This window comes from Mesoplodon bidens (assembly GCF_964165515.1).
Source record: "Mesoplodon bidens genome assembly, chromosome: 2".
In the NCBI taxonomy this organism is placed as follows: domain Eukaryota; kingdom Metazoa; phylum Chordata; class Mammalia; order Artiodactyla; family Ziphiidae; genus Mesoplodon; species Mesoplodon bidens.
The window spans coordinates 138,643,092-138,658,017 of record NC_138177.1 but is presented as its reverse complement, the minus strand read 5'-3'; the positions used below and the strand labels follow the sequence as shown (position 1 = coordinate 138,658,017).

The 14,926-nt window shown below is 38.8% G+C and overlaps 1 protein-coding gene across 1 annotated transcript in view; it reads left to right on the top strand.

Moving 5' to 3' along the window:
* Positions 1-3,449: 3,449 nt before the first annotated feature.
* The window catches only part of C8A (complement C8 alpha chain), a 67,411-nt gene continuing 55,934 nt past the window's right edge, over positions 3,450-14,926 (top strand). The window contains exon 1 of the mRNA XM_081225608.1: positions 3,450-3,619. Coding sequence (XP_081081734.1) covers positions 3,543-3,619 — 77 coding nt within the window. The 5' untranslated portion in view covers positions 3,450-3,542. The remainder of the gene's footprint in view (positions 3,620-14,926) is intronic.

The window sequence follows — 14,926 nt, the reverse complement described above, 5'->3', positions numbered from 1 at the left end:
CAGGCCTTAGTCCTGATATAACGCTTAGTCGCTGTGTGACCAGACCAAAATGATCTCAGGTTTTAAAGTTGGACAGATTATAAATCCCTGACTCTTGAGACTCACCAGCTGTGAAATTGTAGGCAAATTACTTAACTACTCTGAAACTCAGTATTCTCAACTTCAAAACAGCACTAATATTACTGTCTTGCAAGATCACTATGAAGATTAAAAACATTAAAAAATGTTTTTAAAAAACACAAAAAGTGGCAGGTACAAGGCCTAGTACCGTATGTCTCTAACTTCTGTTTTCCACCATAATCACTGTCTCTCTGACTCAGAATTCTCTTCAGAATAATTGTATTTATCTCACAAGATTATTCTGAGGATTAAATGAGAAAATCTACCTGAAAATATTATGAAATTGTAAAGTATTTTTAGTCCTTTGCTCATTCACTCAATCAACCAATATTTCTTAGTAAAGATTCAGTGGTAAGTGATATGGGTGATAATAAAGAAGAATCAGACATAGAATTTACCCTCAAGAAACCTTCATTCTTGAGATACACCCCACCTCACTGGAAGAACATAATATGAGACAAAATTGAAAAGTGCTGGTGATGTATTTGTAAGGTTCAAGGATAACAAGGAGACACCCTCCAGATGAGGCCATCAGCCGAGGCTCCTTGATGGACCTGCTATTTGAGAAAACACTTGGCACAAGGGTAGTAGATAATGGATAAAGTTTGTTCGGGTCCAGCATGAACAAGATCACAGCAGTGAGAAAGTGTGAGGAAGGTAAGGGGAACCTAGCCTACAGTATGGGGGATTATTGGAGGGTTGTGGCTGATAAGGTGGCAAAGATGGGTTGGGACCCATTTCTGGAGGAATTTGGACTTCTAATCTTTTTTTTTTTTTTTTTTTTTTTTGCGGTACACGGGCCTCTCACTGTTGTGGCCTCTCCCGTTGCGGAGCACAGGCTCTGGACGCGCAGGCTCAGTGGCCATGGCTCACAGGCCTAGCCACTCCGCGGCATGTGGGATCTTCCCGGACCGGGGCACGAACCCACGTCCCCTGCATCGGCAGGCAGACTCTCAACCACTGCGCTACCAGGGAAGCCCTTGGGCTTCTAATCTTATAGAAGATGGAGGATCTGCGGAACGTCTTTGAGCAGGAGAGTGATGTTTTCAGAGCCAGCTTTCCTGTTGATGAATCCAGCTGTCATGTACAGGGAGGTTTGGAGTGAGGACAAACAGAGGCCCCCTAGGAGTCCGTTAGGAGAGTTTCGGAGAGAGCCAAGGCCTTGAAATGGATCAAAGGGTGCGAATGAAGGCGGGAAGCTTGGAGGGAAAATATTACAGAGGAAAAATGATAGAATTTAAGGGATCAAGTTGTGGGTGTGGAGGGTAAGAGGGGTCCTGAGTGCCACTGAAGTCTTGGGTGAGGAGAAAAGGCATCAGAGAAATCTCAAGAAGGAACTGGTCTAAGGAGGAAGACAATATGGCCTATATGTAAGAAGAAAAATACTTCATCAGAATTCCAGGGGTCAGGGAAAGGCAGACCAGCCTTTTGGTGGTGTTTCCCAACCTCGGCACTATTGACATTTGGAGCCAGAGAATTCCTTGTTTGGGAAGCTGTCCTGTGCATTGTAGGCCATTTAGCACCCACGAGATGCCAGCAACACAACCCCCAAAGTTGTGACAACTTTGTGATAAATGTCCCAGGAAATTTTCAAATGTCCCGTGAGAGGCAAAATCGTCCCCACTTGAGATCCCTGTTGTAGGGAGAAGTCTGCTCCCATGAGAAACACTGTCGAAGTGTTGAAGAAAAACCTGAATTACACTCCCCAGGGGGCCGATAGACCTGTGTCAGGAACTTGGACTTTGGATGGAATGAGGAGGGAGAAGGGAGGCAGCTAGGGAGCTGGTGGAAAGAAGTGGGTTCCAGATGTGCCACCCTGAGCTGCCCCAAGGGTGTCCAGACATAACACCCCCCGTCACACCCACATTTCAGTAAAAGCACTGTGAGTTACTGGATTACTTGTGGAAAAAGGAAAAAGAACAGAGTTTTCCAAATGGGTCAGAAGGATTGTAAAACTGCAGCCAAGAGCACCCAGGAGTCAAAACAAAGAGAGGGAGGCTTCCCTGGTGGCGCAGTGTTTGAGAGTCCGCCTGCCGATGCAGGGGACATGGGTTCATGCCTCGGTCCGGGAAGATCCCACATGCCGTGGAGCGGCTGTGTCCGTGAGCCATGGCCGCTGAGCCTGCGCGTCCGGAGGCTGTGCTCTGCAACAGGAGAGGCCACAACAGTGAGAGGCCCACGTACCGCAAAAAACAAACAAACAAACAAAACAAAGAGAAGGAGGGAGGAAGAGACACACAGAAATCAGGGGCTGGAGGGGCTTTCTAGGACCTGGAATGGGTGTTCACTTTTGTCACATTTTACCTAAATCTCTGAAGAAATGGAGACCATAACAAATGGGTGCCTTATTTAAATCTCCATAATTAAACCAGGTACACATTCCTTACACATGCAAGTTATTCAGTACATTTTTTCATAACTTTGAGATTAATAGTGATAGTATTGGCCAATCCTGATAATGAGAGAATTTAAGTATTGCCAAGGACATCAAGATAGCTGTCCATTCCTGAGCAACTTAGTTGACTTTTCTGGACCTTCATTTCTTCAACTGCAAAATGAATTGAATCATTTTCATCTCATAGACTTGTGGTGAGGATTAAGTAAAATAAGGCAAATGAAATGCCTGCCACATGTGCAATTATTATCTATCTTTCTATCTATCCAACTCTCTTTAATTAATTCATGACTATGTCATAATTTATGACTATTAATTATGACTAAGAGAATGTATGTAGATATGGTATCACCAGTCCAGGGTGTGGTTGTTATAACAATTCTAGAGGATGCTTCTGGAGATGTCCATTTAAGGCATGTGGTTCCCTGAAGACATAAATATGCTAGATGGTAATGATACCCAATGTCTGGACGAGAAGTGGAAAGTTCATTCAATTACCCACATATCTCGGGCTCCAGATGTTTGACAATACATTGGAGAACTTCCCCATGTAACTATTAGCTTTTCCTATATTTTGTTGGCTGTTTATGGCAGAGCTGAAACACCAGTATGAGCCTCGTTTCAGTCTTGCAAAACAAATTGATCTAACCTCAGAAGTTCCAAGAGCTACTCAAAAAGACCACGAATTCTGGAACTATATCTTGGTTTGACTTTTGTCTCATTCTGAAAATAAGATCCCTTTGCTTAGCTGAAATTGGTTAAATATCCTCCTTTCCTCAACCATATGGATATTGCTTTTCCAAAGGTCTGAAGGACAGTGGCCTTTGGTGTCTGGGATTTTAGGGTGTTTGGCTAATCAATACCCCGGTAAGTAATTAACCACATCTGAATGAGAATCAAGTGAGTTCTGTTCATTTCAAACATTAGGTGGATCTTATAGATCCCAGCCCGTAGATTTCTTTTACTCCAACTCCCTGAACAGTTTTATTCCTCTCTATGTAATATAGGGTGGTGGCTTCTGGATGAAATGTTTGCTGTTGCTTTTTTCCTCTTGTCTTTGATGACTTGTCAGCCTGGGGTAGCCATACAGGAGAAGGTGAACTGGTGAGTTGGCCAAAAGTTTCTGCAAAATTTGCAGTTAGGGGTTACTTGGTGGGGAACTGAGACACTCTCATGTTTGCAACAGGCTGTTTTAGGATAGAATGTGACCTCTTTCCACATTATTACTAATTCAGTGAAGGAGTCCAGGCCAGTGACAAGAGCATTCACTTGGTGTCAGATGGACCTGTGTGCAAATCGCAGCTCCAAGACTTAGGAGCTGGCTGATCTGGAGTAAATCAGCTAATCGCTTTGTGCTTGCTTCCCGATCTGTAAAATGAGAATAATAATGTCTCTTCTATAAGAGTTAATGAACATGAAATAAAATCTTGGATATAAAGTATACTCAACTTAATAAGTAATAGTTCTCTTGAGTTATATTGGACAATTAACCTCTGCTTATCCATTTGTGTGTAAGAATACCCATCTCATAGTGTTTTGGGAAGGATAAAATTAGATAATGTATATAAAATTATCTTGGGAAAGGCAAGAGACTGTAAAGATGCTGAGTCATTTCATCCTAGAAACGACCTAACCTTTTGCTATGGAGTAACGAATAGAAGTGATATTTTCATATGTACATTGCATTTTACCCATTCCATTTCCTTGAATATCCCAAACTGGCTTCACTGTTATTTTTTTTTTTTAAATCTTAACATCAAGTACTTTGTGGTGCTTAAACAGCCTCTTATTTTGCCTTTGTGATAGCTTTAAAGAAGTCCCTCTCTCCCAAACATTGAAGATTTTAAGTAGAGTTATTTTATTCAAATTCTTGTTGGATGATTCAATTTTGAATCATTATTGCTTTTAAATGCTAGACTAGAGATTTCCTTTAAGTAACAGTTAAGAAGGGGAAAGGCATTTTTATAAGCAGTTAATTTGCAACTTGTATTTAAAGCGAATACAATTTTGAAAAATCAGAAAATTCATCTCTAATAATTAGAAGATAAAGGCAAGAGAACTGTGGTAAAGGAAATCTCTGCTGAGATACTCTTAATTATAAAAGCTTATCATTGTAATCCTTTTTGAAAATGAACAAAGAGTCTTGATGTTTGAACTTATCAAACAAGAAAGACCAGTGAAGAGGCAAATTTGAAGTCAAGGCAAAAGAGAACCAATTAAATATGTTACAAAGTGCTGAAGTAGGAATTCACAAGGTCTTTTTGTCTAATGCCAGTGTGCCTGACCCTGGCTTTGCAAATGCAAAACTACGTGGTGAAATAACTTTACTGGGTTCAGATTCTGGCACTGGCATTTACTATTTGTGTAATCTTAGGCAAGTTAAGTTTTCTGGGCTGTAAAGTGGGAGGCAAGTAAGAGGAAGAATTAAATGCATAAAAAGTATTTAGAACAATGCCTGGTACTTAGTAAGTTTTCAAGGAAAGCTGTTGCCATTAGTGGTGTGTGATTGTCATGGTCATTTTTTGGGTATTTTTCATCTCTCTGATGGTTGATAAAAACTAGAATAAATTTGTAATGTGCCTATACATTATTGATACAATGTATAAAATAGACAACTGATGGGAACATACTGTATAGCACAGGGAACTCTACCTAATGCACTGTGGTAACCTAAATGGGAGGGAAGTCCAAAAGGGTGGGGATATCTGTATGTGTATGTCTGATTCATTTTGTTGTGCAGTGGAAGCTAAAACAACATTGTAAGGCAACCATACTCCAATAAAAATTAATTTAAAAAACTAAAATAAAATTTAACAACGAAAAAAATTGCAATGTGCCAATTAGTATGGATCTTTTGGATTAGTCTCACTTCAAACTTTAAAAAAATTTAACAATGGCAAAATAACTAACAATTTATTTTTCTCAAATAAAATATGAACACTAACATTGAAAACAGATGATATACATTTATATTTTTAATGGTATACATTTTTATAAGCTCATATTTACCATTATTATAAAGTATATTGCCTGTGTGTTATTATACCATTACTATAAATTCTTAGAAAAGTGTGGTTTGAGAAAAATATTTTAAGACAATGTTGATGAAAAGACGTTATATTCAGCCTCAAAAAGCAATGACTCTCTCTTATGTGTTTTATACAAATAATACATTATAGCATGTGTGTTGCTTTAAAAAGTTTAAAAATTTTTCAATCCTTTTAATTTATTGAGATTTGTTTTATGACAAAGAATATGATATATCTTAGTGAATATGTCACAGGCACTTCAAAGTGTGTATTCATCTGTCGTGTATAGTTCTAAGTCATTAAGTTGGTTATTAATGCTGCTCAAGTTTTCACCTCCTTGTCTATCAATTACTGAGGGAGGAATGTTGCATCCCCAAGTATATTTGTGGATTTGTCTATTTCTCCTTTCAGTTCCATCAGTTTTTGTTTCATGTATTTTGAAGCTCTGTTATTATCTGTTTATCTACTTGTCTATCTATGTCTGTCTGTCTGTCTATCTATCTATCTATCTACATACAGGTTTGTAGATGATCTGCCCCTTTATCATTATGAAAGGCTTTCATTATCCCTGGGTTTGCGTGGTGAATTTTTTTCCCAATATTTTATTTTAACTTATCTGACTCTTTATATTTTAAAGTATGCCTCATATAGATAGCACATAGATGGGTCTTACTTTATTATCTAGTCTAATAATCTCTGTCTTTTAATCATAGTATTTATACAACTTATATAAGATGTAGTTACTGATATGCACGGGTTTGGGTTTGCCATCTTTCTATTTGTCCCATCTGTTCTTTGTTTCTATTTTTCTCCTTTTTTGGGTCATCTTTTGCATTTTGTATTTTTTCTAATTCCAAATAATTTGTTAGCAATTCTACTTTTTTTTTTGGTTATTACTCTAAGCTTTGCAACATTCATCGTTAAGTTATCACAGCCTACCTTCAAATAATATCATACCACTTCTGATACCATTTTTATTCTTCCTGAGTAACTTCTTTTGACCTTTCTTATAGTGCAGAATGAATTTTGGTGAGGGAGTTATCCATTTTTGTTAGTCTGAAGAACTCTGTATTTTGCCTTTATTTTGAAGGGTATCTTTGATGACTATAAAATTCTAAGTGGAAAGCTTCCTTTTTTCCTCCCACATCACTTTGAAGACATTAATATCATTCCATTATCTTCAGCTTGTATAATCTTTGAGGAGAGATCCACTTTGTTATAGACTCCTTTAATATTTTGTCACTGATTTCCAGCAGTTTGATTATGATGTGCCTAGATGTGCTTCTGTGGATTTATAGTTCTCATCAAATTTGCGGAAAAAAATTTGCCACTATTAATTCAAACATGTTTTCTGCCACATACTTTCTCCTATGCTTCTGATCGCAGGTATGCTCAACTCCCTGATGTTATTTCACAGGTCACTGAGGCTCTGTTCTTTTTTTATTGTTTTTGGCAGTATTTTTTCTCTGTTTCATTTTGGATAGTTTCTATATCTTTAAGTTTACTGATCTTTTCTTTTGCAGTATTTAATCTGTTTTTTAGCCCATCCAATGGATCTTTCATTTTGGTTTTTATAATTTTTCAGCTTCAAAACTTTCATCTGGTACTTTTTTATATCTTTCACTTCTCATCATGTCCATGATTCCCCTTACTTTAATATACTTAAAATAACTCAAAATCCTTGTTTGCTACTTCCATCACTTTTATTTCATAGGTCTTTAGAATTAGGAAGGACTTTGACATCTAATTTAATCCACTCATGTTATAGATAAGGAAATTGAGTCCCAGAAAGAGAAGGGGAATATTAAATAACAACCAGATCACTCCTCTAGGCATTTTATGAATATTGACCAATTTAAACCTCATTATGTCCCTCTAAGACTGTTGTAATCATTATCCCCTCCGGTTGAGAGCCAGAGAGGAAACAAAGCAATTTGATATGTCAGTCACCCAGTTTCCTAGTTGTACAGTCAGGCCTTCTAATCCCCAGATCAGTGTTATTACACCATTACTGCTACCCTCACCCACCAGAAAAAAAAAATCTTTTCAAAACTGAGCGCCCATTTTGATAAGCACTATTTACAACAGCCAGGACATGGAAGCAACCAAAATGCCCATCAATGGCTAGAGGAATGGCTAAAGAAATGGCTAAAGAAGATATGGTACATATATACAATGGAATATTACCCAGCCATAAAAAAGAATGAAATCTTGCTATTTGCAGCAACATGGATGCAACTAGAGATTATCATACTGAGTGAAGTAAGTCAGACAAAGGCAAATACCATATGATATCGCTTATATGTGGAATCTAAAAAATGGTACAAATGAACTTATTTACAAAACAGAAATAGAGTCACAGATGTAGAAAACAAACTTATGGTTACCAGGTGGGTAAGGGGGAGGAGGGTAAATTGGGAGATTGGGGTTGACATATACACACTACTATATATAAAATAGATAACTAATAATGACCTACTGTATAGCACAGGGAACTCTATGCAATACTCTGTAATGACCTATATGGGAAAAGAATCTAAAAAAGAGTGGATATATGTATATGCATAACTGATTCACTTTACTGTATACCTGAAACTAACACAGCATTGTAAATTAACTATACTCCAGTAAATTTGTTTTTTAAAAAAGCAAAACAAATATTTAATTGGGAATTAGGATACCCAAAGGTTTTTATAACATTTCCAACCCAACATTTCCACTGATGAAGAATGAACAAAATACCTTAGGGGGATTAAAGAAATATGAGTGAAGACCTCAAACGTAGAAGATAACCACAGGGATCTGTTTGCTTCTTTAAATAGGTCATACAGGCAGTGGATCCTAATGAAATTTAAATCACTATCTTCTTTTTTATTTTATTGTTTCATGGGCATCAGAGTGTTCACCAAAGTAACCCAGGCCAGGGCCGTGGGAATATTTTCTATAGCTGTCCAGATGACTGGAGATCAACATGAATTCAGGCTGCATGAAATTTTAGCTAATATAAACAATTGGAGTAATGGATGTGACTCAAAGTGAGTCTCATGACTATGGACACTTTTTTTTCGGGGTAACTAATCTTTAGCTATACTTCAAGCAGTATTGGGTGTGGGCTTTGATGTGAGATCAAGCTGGGTTTAAATCCTGGCTTCACCACTTAGTGGCTATGGAACTTGGGTAAGTTACTTAAACTCTCTAAGGCTTAACTTTCTCATCTATAAAATAGAGACAATACATATTTCATAGAGTGCTTGTCAGGAGTTAAGAGAGTTAATATAAAGCAATGAGCATAGAAACTGGCACATGGTAAGCTTTTAGAAAATTACTTTTATTACTCTATTTCCCTTTTGTCAGAAATCCTTCATAGTATTTCTTGGAATGTGTTTTTAAAATGCATAGATTTGGGAGTCAGAACAGCCTTGGTTTGAATTCTTTTTTTTTTTTTTTTTTTTTGCGATATGTGGGCCTCTCACTGTTGTGGTCTCTCCTGTTGTGGAGCACAGGCTCCGGACACGCAGGCTCAGCGGCCATGGCTCAAGGGCCCAGTCGCTCCGCAGCATGTGGGGTCCTCCCGGACTGGGGCACGAACCCGTGTCCCCTGCATCGGCAGGCAGACTCTCAACCACTGCACCACCAGGGAAGCCCCTTGAATTCTTGCTTTACCTCTTACTATCTATATAACCTTAACCACATTATTTCATCTTCCTCTGAATCTGTTTTACTTATCTATAAAATAGGTATAAAAATTCCTACTCCACAGGGGTCTAGTAAAATTTAAATTATATAACATAAGATCAAATGAGATAATATATTCATACAAAAGTTTTTATTGTGTTCCCACTGTATGCCAGATACTGTGCTCAGGGGACCGTGGTGATCAGTAGAGTCATGACCCCTGCCTTGCAGAACTTGGAGTCTAAGGGTGGGAATAAAGTGTAGGAGGCTCTACATACGTGGGATTATGTTAGCATAGGTCAAGGCAAACCACCTGGAGGACATGAGACTTAACTGAACTGGGAAGGTCTGACCAGATGGATGAGGTGTGATTATTCAGTGTGGAGGAAAGAGCACTATGCATATATTGCAGGAGAGCCTGGAACATGCTTAGAACCAGAAGTTCTGTGTGGAATTCTATGTGTACCTGGAACACAGTAGACACTTTTTTTTCATTTGTTCATTCATTCATTCATTCCTTTTGTTCATTCATTCAATACATATTCCAGGTATGCTACGTGATGAGCAAAACAGATAATGTCCTTACCCTCCTGGAATTTACAGTGTAGTGATGGAATCAGTCAATAAACATGTAAACCAAACATTTCAGTAAAAATTGTGATAAATAGTATGAAGGAAGCAAACAGCGTCCTTTGATAAAGGCTATCGAGCAATCTAAAAATAGGCAGGTTGGGGCATTCTCTACAGAGGTGGATTTAAGCTGAGATATGAAGGATGGTGAGGAGAAACCAAGTGAAGAGTAGGGAGAGTGGAGAGGTCAGCACATGCTAAGATCCCCCTGAAGGAAATGGCTCATCACATTTGAGGACCTGCAAGATGGGAGCAGCGTGAGACCAGAGGATTGAGTCCTGAGAGGATGTCAGAAAGGGGGACAGGGGCCAGATCACAGAGGACCTTGGGCACCATGGTGAGGAATTTTGATTGTAGTCTATGTGTAATAAAAAACAAACAAACAGGGCTTCCCTGGTGGCGCAGTGGTTGAGAGTCCGCCTGCCGACGCAGGGGACACAGGTTTGTGCCCCGGTCCGGGAGGATCCCGCATGCCGCGGAGCGGCTGGGCCCATGAGCCATGGCCGCTGAGCCTGCACGTCCAGAGCCTGTGCTCCGCAACGGGAGAGGCCACAACAGTGAGAGGCCCACGTACCGCAAAACAAACAAACAAAAAACAAACAAACAAAAATCACTGGAGGGTCTTATACAGGAGGGATATTATCTGATTTCTAATTTTAAAAAATCATCCTGGTGTCTGTGCAGAGAACGGATTGGAGGAAATTGAAGTGGAATGTCTTGGATCATAGGAGGCCATAGCAATTATCTGGGTGAGAGATAACGGTGCCTTAAATTAGGACAGGGGCAGCTGAGACAGGCATAAGGGAAGATATTTGAGATATATCTTGAAAGCAAAATTGACAGAAATTTCCAAAGGACTGGATATGGGGGTGAGGGCAAGGAAGGAATTAGAGACCACTGTTAGGTATCTGGCTTAAGCAGCTGTGTGTTAGGGTAGTTCCACTTACTGATGTGGATAAAATTGAGAGAGGAACAGTTAAAAGAAGAAAATTAAGAGTTTCGATTCAGAGCCATTAAGTTTGCCATGCCTGACAGGCACCTAGTGGAGATATAACATGGTGCAGTCGGATAAACAAAACAGATTTTCTGAGCAGTGGTCCAGGTTGAAGATCTAAATCTAGGAGGCATTAGCATAGGTGGTATGTGAAACCCAGGAAGTGGATATCACCTTCTTAAGAGTGAGAGAAGCAAAAAAAAGAAAGGCAAGACTGCACCCTGGGGAATTCTAGTTTTCAGACACATCAAAGAGAACTGGCCACAGAGGTAGGAAGGGGGCAAGGAAGTGTGGTACTGAAGTCCAAGAGAGGAGAGATTTCAAGAAGGAACAATGGTTAACAGAGGGCAATTAAGACCAAGATGGAAAACTTTCCACTGGATTTAGCAACATGGAGGTCACTAGAGACTCAGCACTTTCAAAGTCAAATTTTAAGTATGCTTCATGATGTAATTCCCATGTAACTGAATGGGAGTGGCTCCAGGTTATAGAATTAGTGACAATCAGTCTTGAATATAAGCTGAGCCTATTTATTAGGATGACCCACTGGAAATAATCAGGGTTGGGCCTTCTGACCTAGCCTGGGATGGGTAGCTAATTAATTATTTTGTGATCTAAACTGCTGAGGTGGCCACATTCTGCGGTCAAGCATTTGACTCACAGATTACATGTTCAAGTCTAGGTTTTAGGCCATTTTAGGCCTTTTGCCCAAAATGCCACCCTATCTAAAAAGGCAGATGGAAAGCATCTCACTAGTCTCCAGCCCTCCACAGCATAGGCATTCAATATGTTTTTGATGAAGATGGAGAGGTTTGATGCATTCTGGGGTTGAGAAGGTTAGAGAGAAGAAACTAACATGTATGTCAGGCTGATGCTTGGGGCTTTCCATGCTTTGCATATGTAATCTCACTCCATATTCAAAACAGTCTCACAAGTTATTATCTCTGTTTTTTAGCTATAAATAGCAGAAACTGGATTTAAATGCATGTTTGGTAGGCTCGAAAGCCCTTTCTGTTACATCAGTGCTTCTTCAACTGTGTTAAATAGTCTTACAGATATTACATGAAAGAAAAAAATGACCTATAGTCAAAAATTGGGTAAATGTTCTGTTAAGTAAATTAAAATGCAGAACTTTTCAGAGCCTTAATGTGTTGTTGGGCATTTTAAATCTTCAAGAGCAGTATGTTGTATACAATTTATACAAATGTATTTGACCAGGTAACTTTACTTCTTTTCCTCCTCACCTCTGGTGCATATCTCAGGAACTAGTACTCCACAGAGCATACTTTGGGAACCCTGCACATAGCACTATATTCCCGTGTGGTGATTCTACAGATGAAAAACTTAATAGCCAGACAGTTAAAGAAACTTGCCCATAGTGGCACAGCAAGGTAGATGCCAACTAAAGACTAGAATCAAAGACTCCTGAATCTTACTGCTCTACATTAAATCTCTTCCTGCTTGAGTAAATTTTCAGTAGCTGGAAGATGCTTTCAAACTATTTGCCAAGATTTACTAGGCCACAGATTTATTAAATGTTCCTGAAGTAATTGAAAAATTGATACGGTTCTTTGGAAAGCCATTTGGCCGTATGTGTCATAAGCTTTGAAACCATTTGTATCCTTCAACCCAGCCATCCTATTCTACAGGAAGTATCTTCAGTAAGTAACTTAGAATACAGAAAAACTGGGTGCTCAGTACTCTAATTGTTTAATGTTAGTGGAATGGAACAATGTGAAGTCATTATAAAAAGTTTACATTTCTCTGATAATATTAAATGGAAAAATAAAGATATAAAAATGTAATAGTATGACCTCAACTATGTTATAAAAATTAAGAATGAAAGGAAATATAACAAAGTATTAATGGTGGTGGAATTTGGGGCAATTTTTTTCTTTTATAGTCTTTTCTATGTTCTCTTTAGGAGAACATATGACTTTTATAATCAACAAAAAATAAACGACCTTAAAAAATTCATTGGAACGATAAGAGAAGATGCCCATCATAATGATATTGGCTAAAAGGTTGGAGCCCTGTAATGACTTAATGAATGGCCCTTGTGTACCTTCTGTAGCCTTGCTTCAGTGATAGCATGACTGTGTGTTCCTCTGTCTAGACATCACGTCACAAAGCTTTTAAAACTACAGCAACACAGCACTGCTCTAAGCTTTTGCTTCCATCTATTAACACTGTTTCCTTCCATTTTGACATCATAATGCAGTCTCTGTGGGCTTACAATGACATTATCTTGACAATTCTACAGTGAGATGCAGAACTAATACTGGAGTCATTTTCTGCTCCCAAACCTCCTCCCTGTAACTTCTCTCCCTCGTTTTAGTGATCAGAACTCTTGTTTTTCTCCGTGTTTCTATGCTTCACACTTTTATTATTAGGACAATCTATCAGAAAAATGACATATGGACCAAACCTTGAGCCATCTGAATGTCTAGACACCAGAATCATTTAATTAGATTCTAACTGGAAATTAGGTTCAAATAAATTTCTAAACAATGTCATTCTATTTCCCATACATTGGCTTCATTCATTCTATCCCCTTTTTATCCTTCCTTTCTTCCTTCATTCCTTCCTTCCTCCCTTCCTTCCTTCCCCCTTCTCCCTCCCTCACTTTCTCCCTCCTTTTCTCCCTTATTTTCTTTCCTCTCCTAAATATTTACTGAGCACCTTCCTTGGGCCTGGCACCGTGATAAGTGCCAGGAGTTCAGTAGCAAACATATGAACAGTACAAGTACCTGCCATCATAGAGATTATGATCTGGTGGAGAAGGCAGAAATTATACAAACATTATAAGTATGATAATTAAGTGATGAGAAGAAGATGTGCAGAGATTGACAAATCATATGAAGGGAGATATCTATCAGTCTGGGTGTTGAGAAATGTTTTCCTAAAGAACCAATGTTTATGATGAGACTGAAAGATACCTAGGAGTCACCCAGGAGAAAGACAGTTGGATTCTTTCACGATTGGGTTTTACAGGTAGGTGTGATCAAGGGAACAGTGGGGTCCAGGAATTCAGGACATAATTAAAATTTAAAAATGATGGATCACGAAATCAAAACTGATTATAAAGGAAAATGAAGATAGGAGAGGTCTTATTGATAGAGAGAAAGCTTGGGTGTCAATGGAGGCCACAATGAGGTCCAAGAAAAATGCACGGGAATCCTTGAGCATACAGATATAGAAGGAGACGAGGCTGTGGAGCCCCAAATAACTATTTACAGGTGACTCATAAATTAGCGATTTGGAGGAGAAGCTGTTTCAGAGAGTAAGAAAGTCCAGGATGAAAACATGGAAGATAATAGAGTGAAGAAAATGGTCATTGGAGAGGAAGAAAAGGAGCAACTGAGAGTACAGAGCATTTGATGGTTCATTTATAGGGATGCTGAGGTCTTCCAGGATGATGAGAGGAACTGGAGTAGAGAGGAAGATGGTGAGCTGAGCACTGAAGTTTTTTTGAATGGATAATAGGGCTGGCACTCTATACTAGCATCATTTTATAGATCAGATTTTCTCAAAGTGTGGTCTACAGGCCCCAGGGAGTCTCCAAGATCTTTTCAGGGTGATGCCTGGGTGTTCAAAACAATTTTACAATAATACTAAGACATTATTCACTCTTTTCACTGTGTTTATGTTTGCACTGACAGTGTAAAAGTAATGGTGGACCAGTCCCTCCCATCTGGAAACTTGCACAAGCCTCTTAGCTAGCCTCATCCACCAGAGGGCAGACAGCAGAAGCAAGAAGAACTACAACCCTGCAGTCTGTGGAACAAAAACCACATTCACAGAAAGATAGACAAGATGAAAAGGCAGAAGGCTATGTACCAGATGAAGGAACAAGATTAAAGCCCAGAAAAATAACTAAATGAAGTGGAGATAGGCAACCTTCCAGAAAAAGAATTCAGAATAATGATAGTGAAGATGATCCAGGATCTCGGAAAAAGAATGGAGGCAAAGATCGAGAAGATGCAAGAAATGTTTAACAAAGACCTAGAAGAATTAAAGAACAAACAAACAGAGATGAACAATACAATAACTGGAATGAAAACTACACTAGAAGGAAACAAT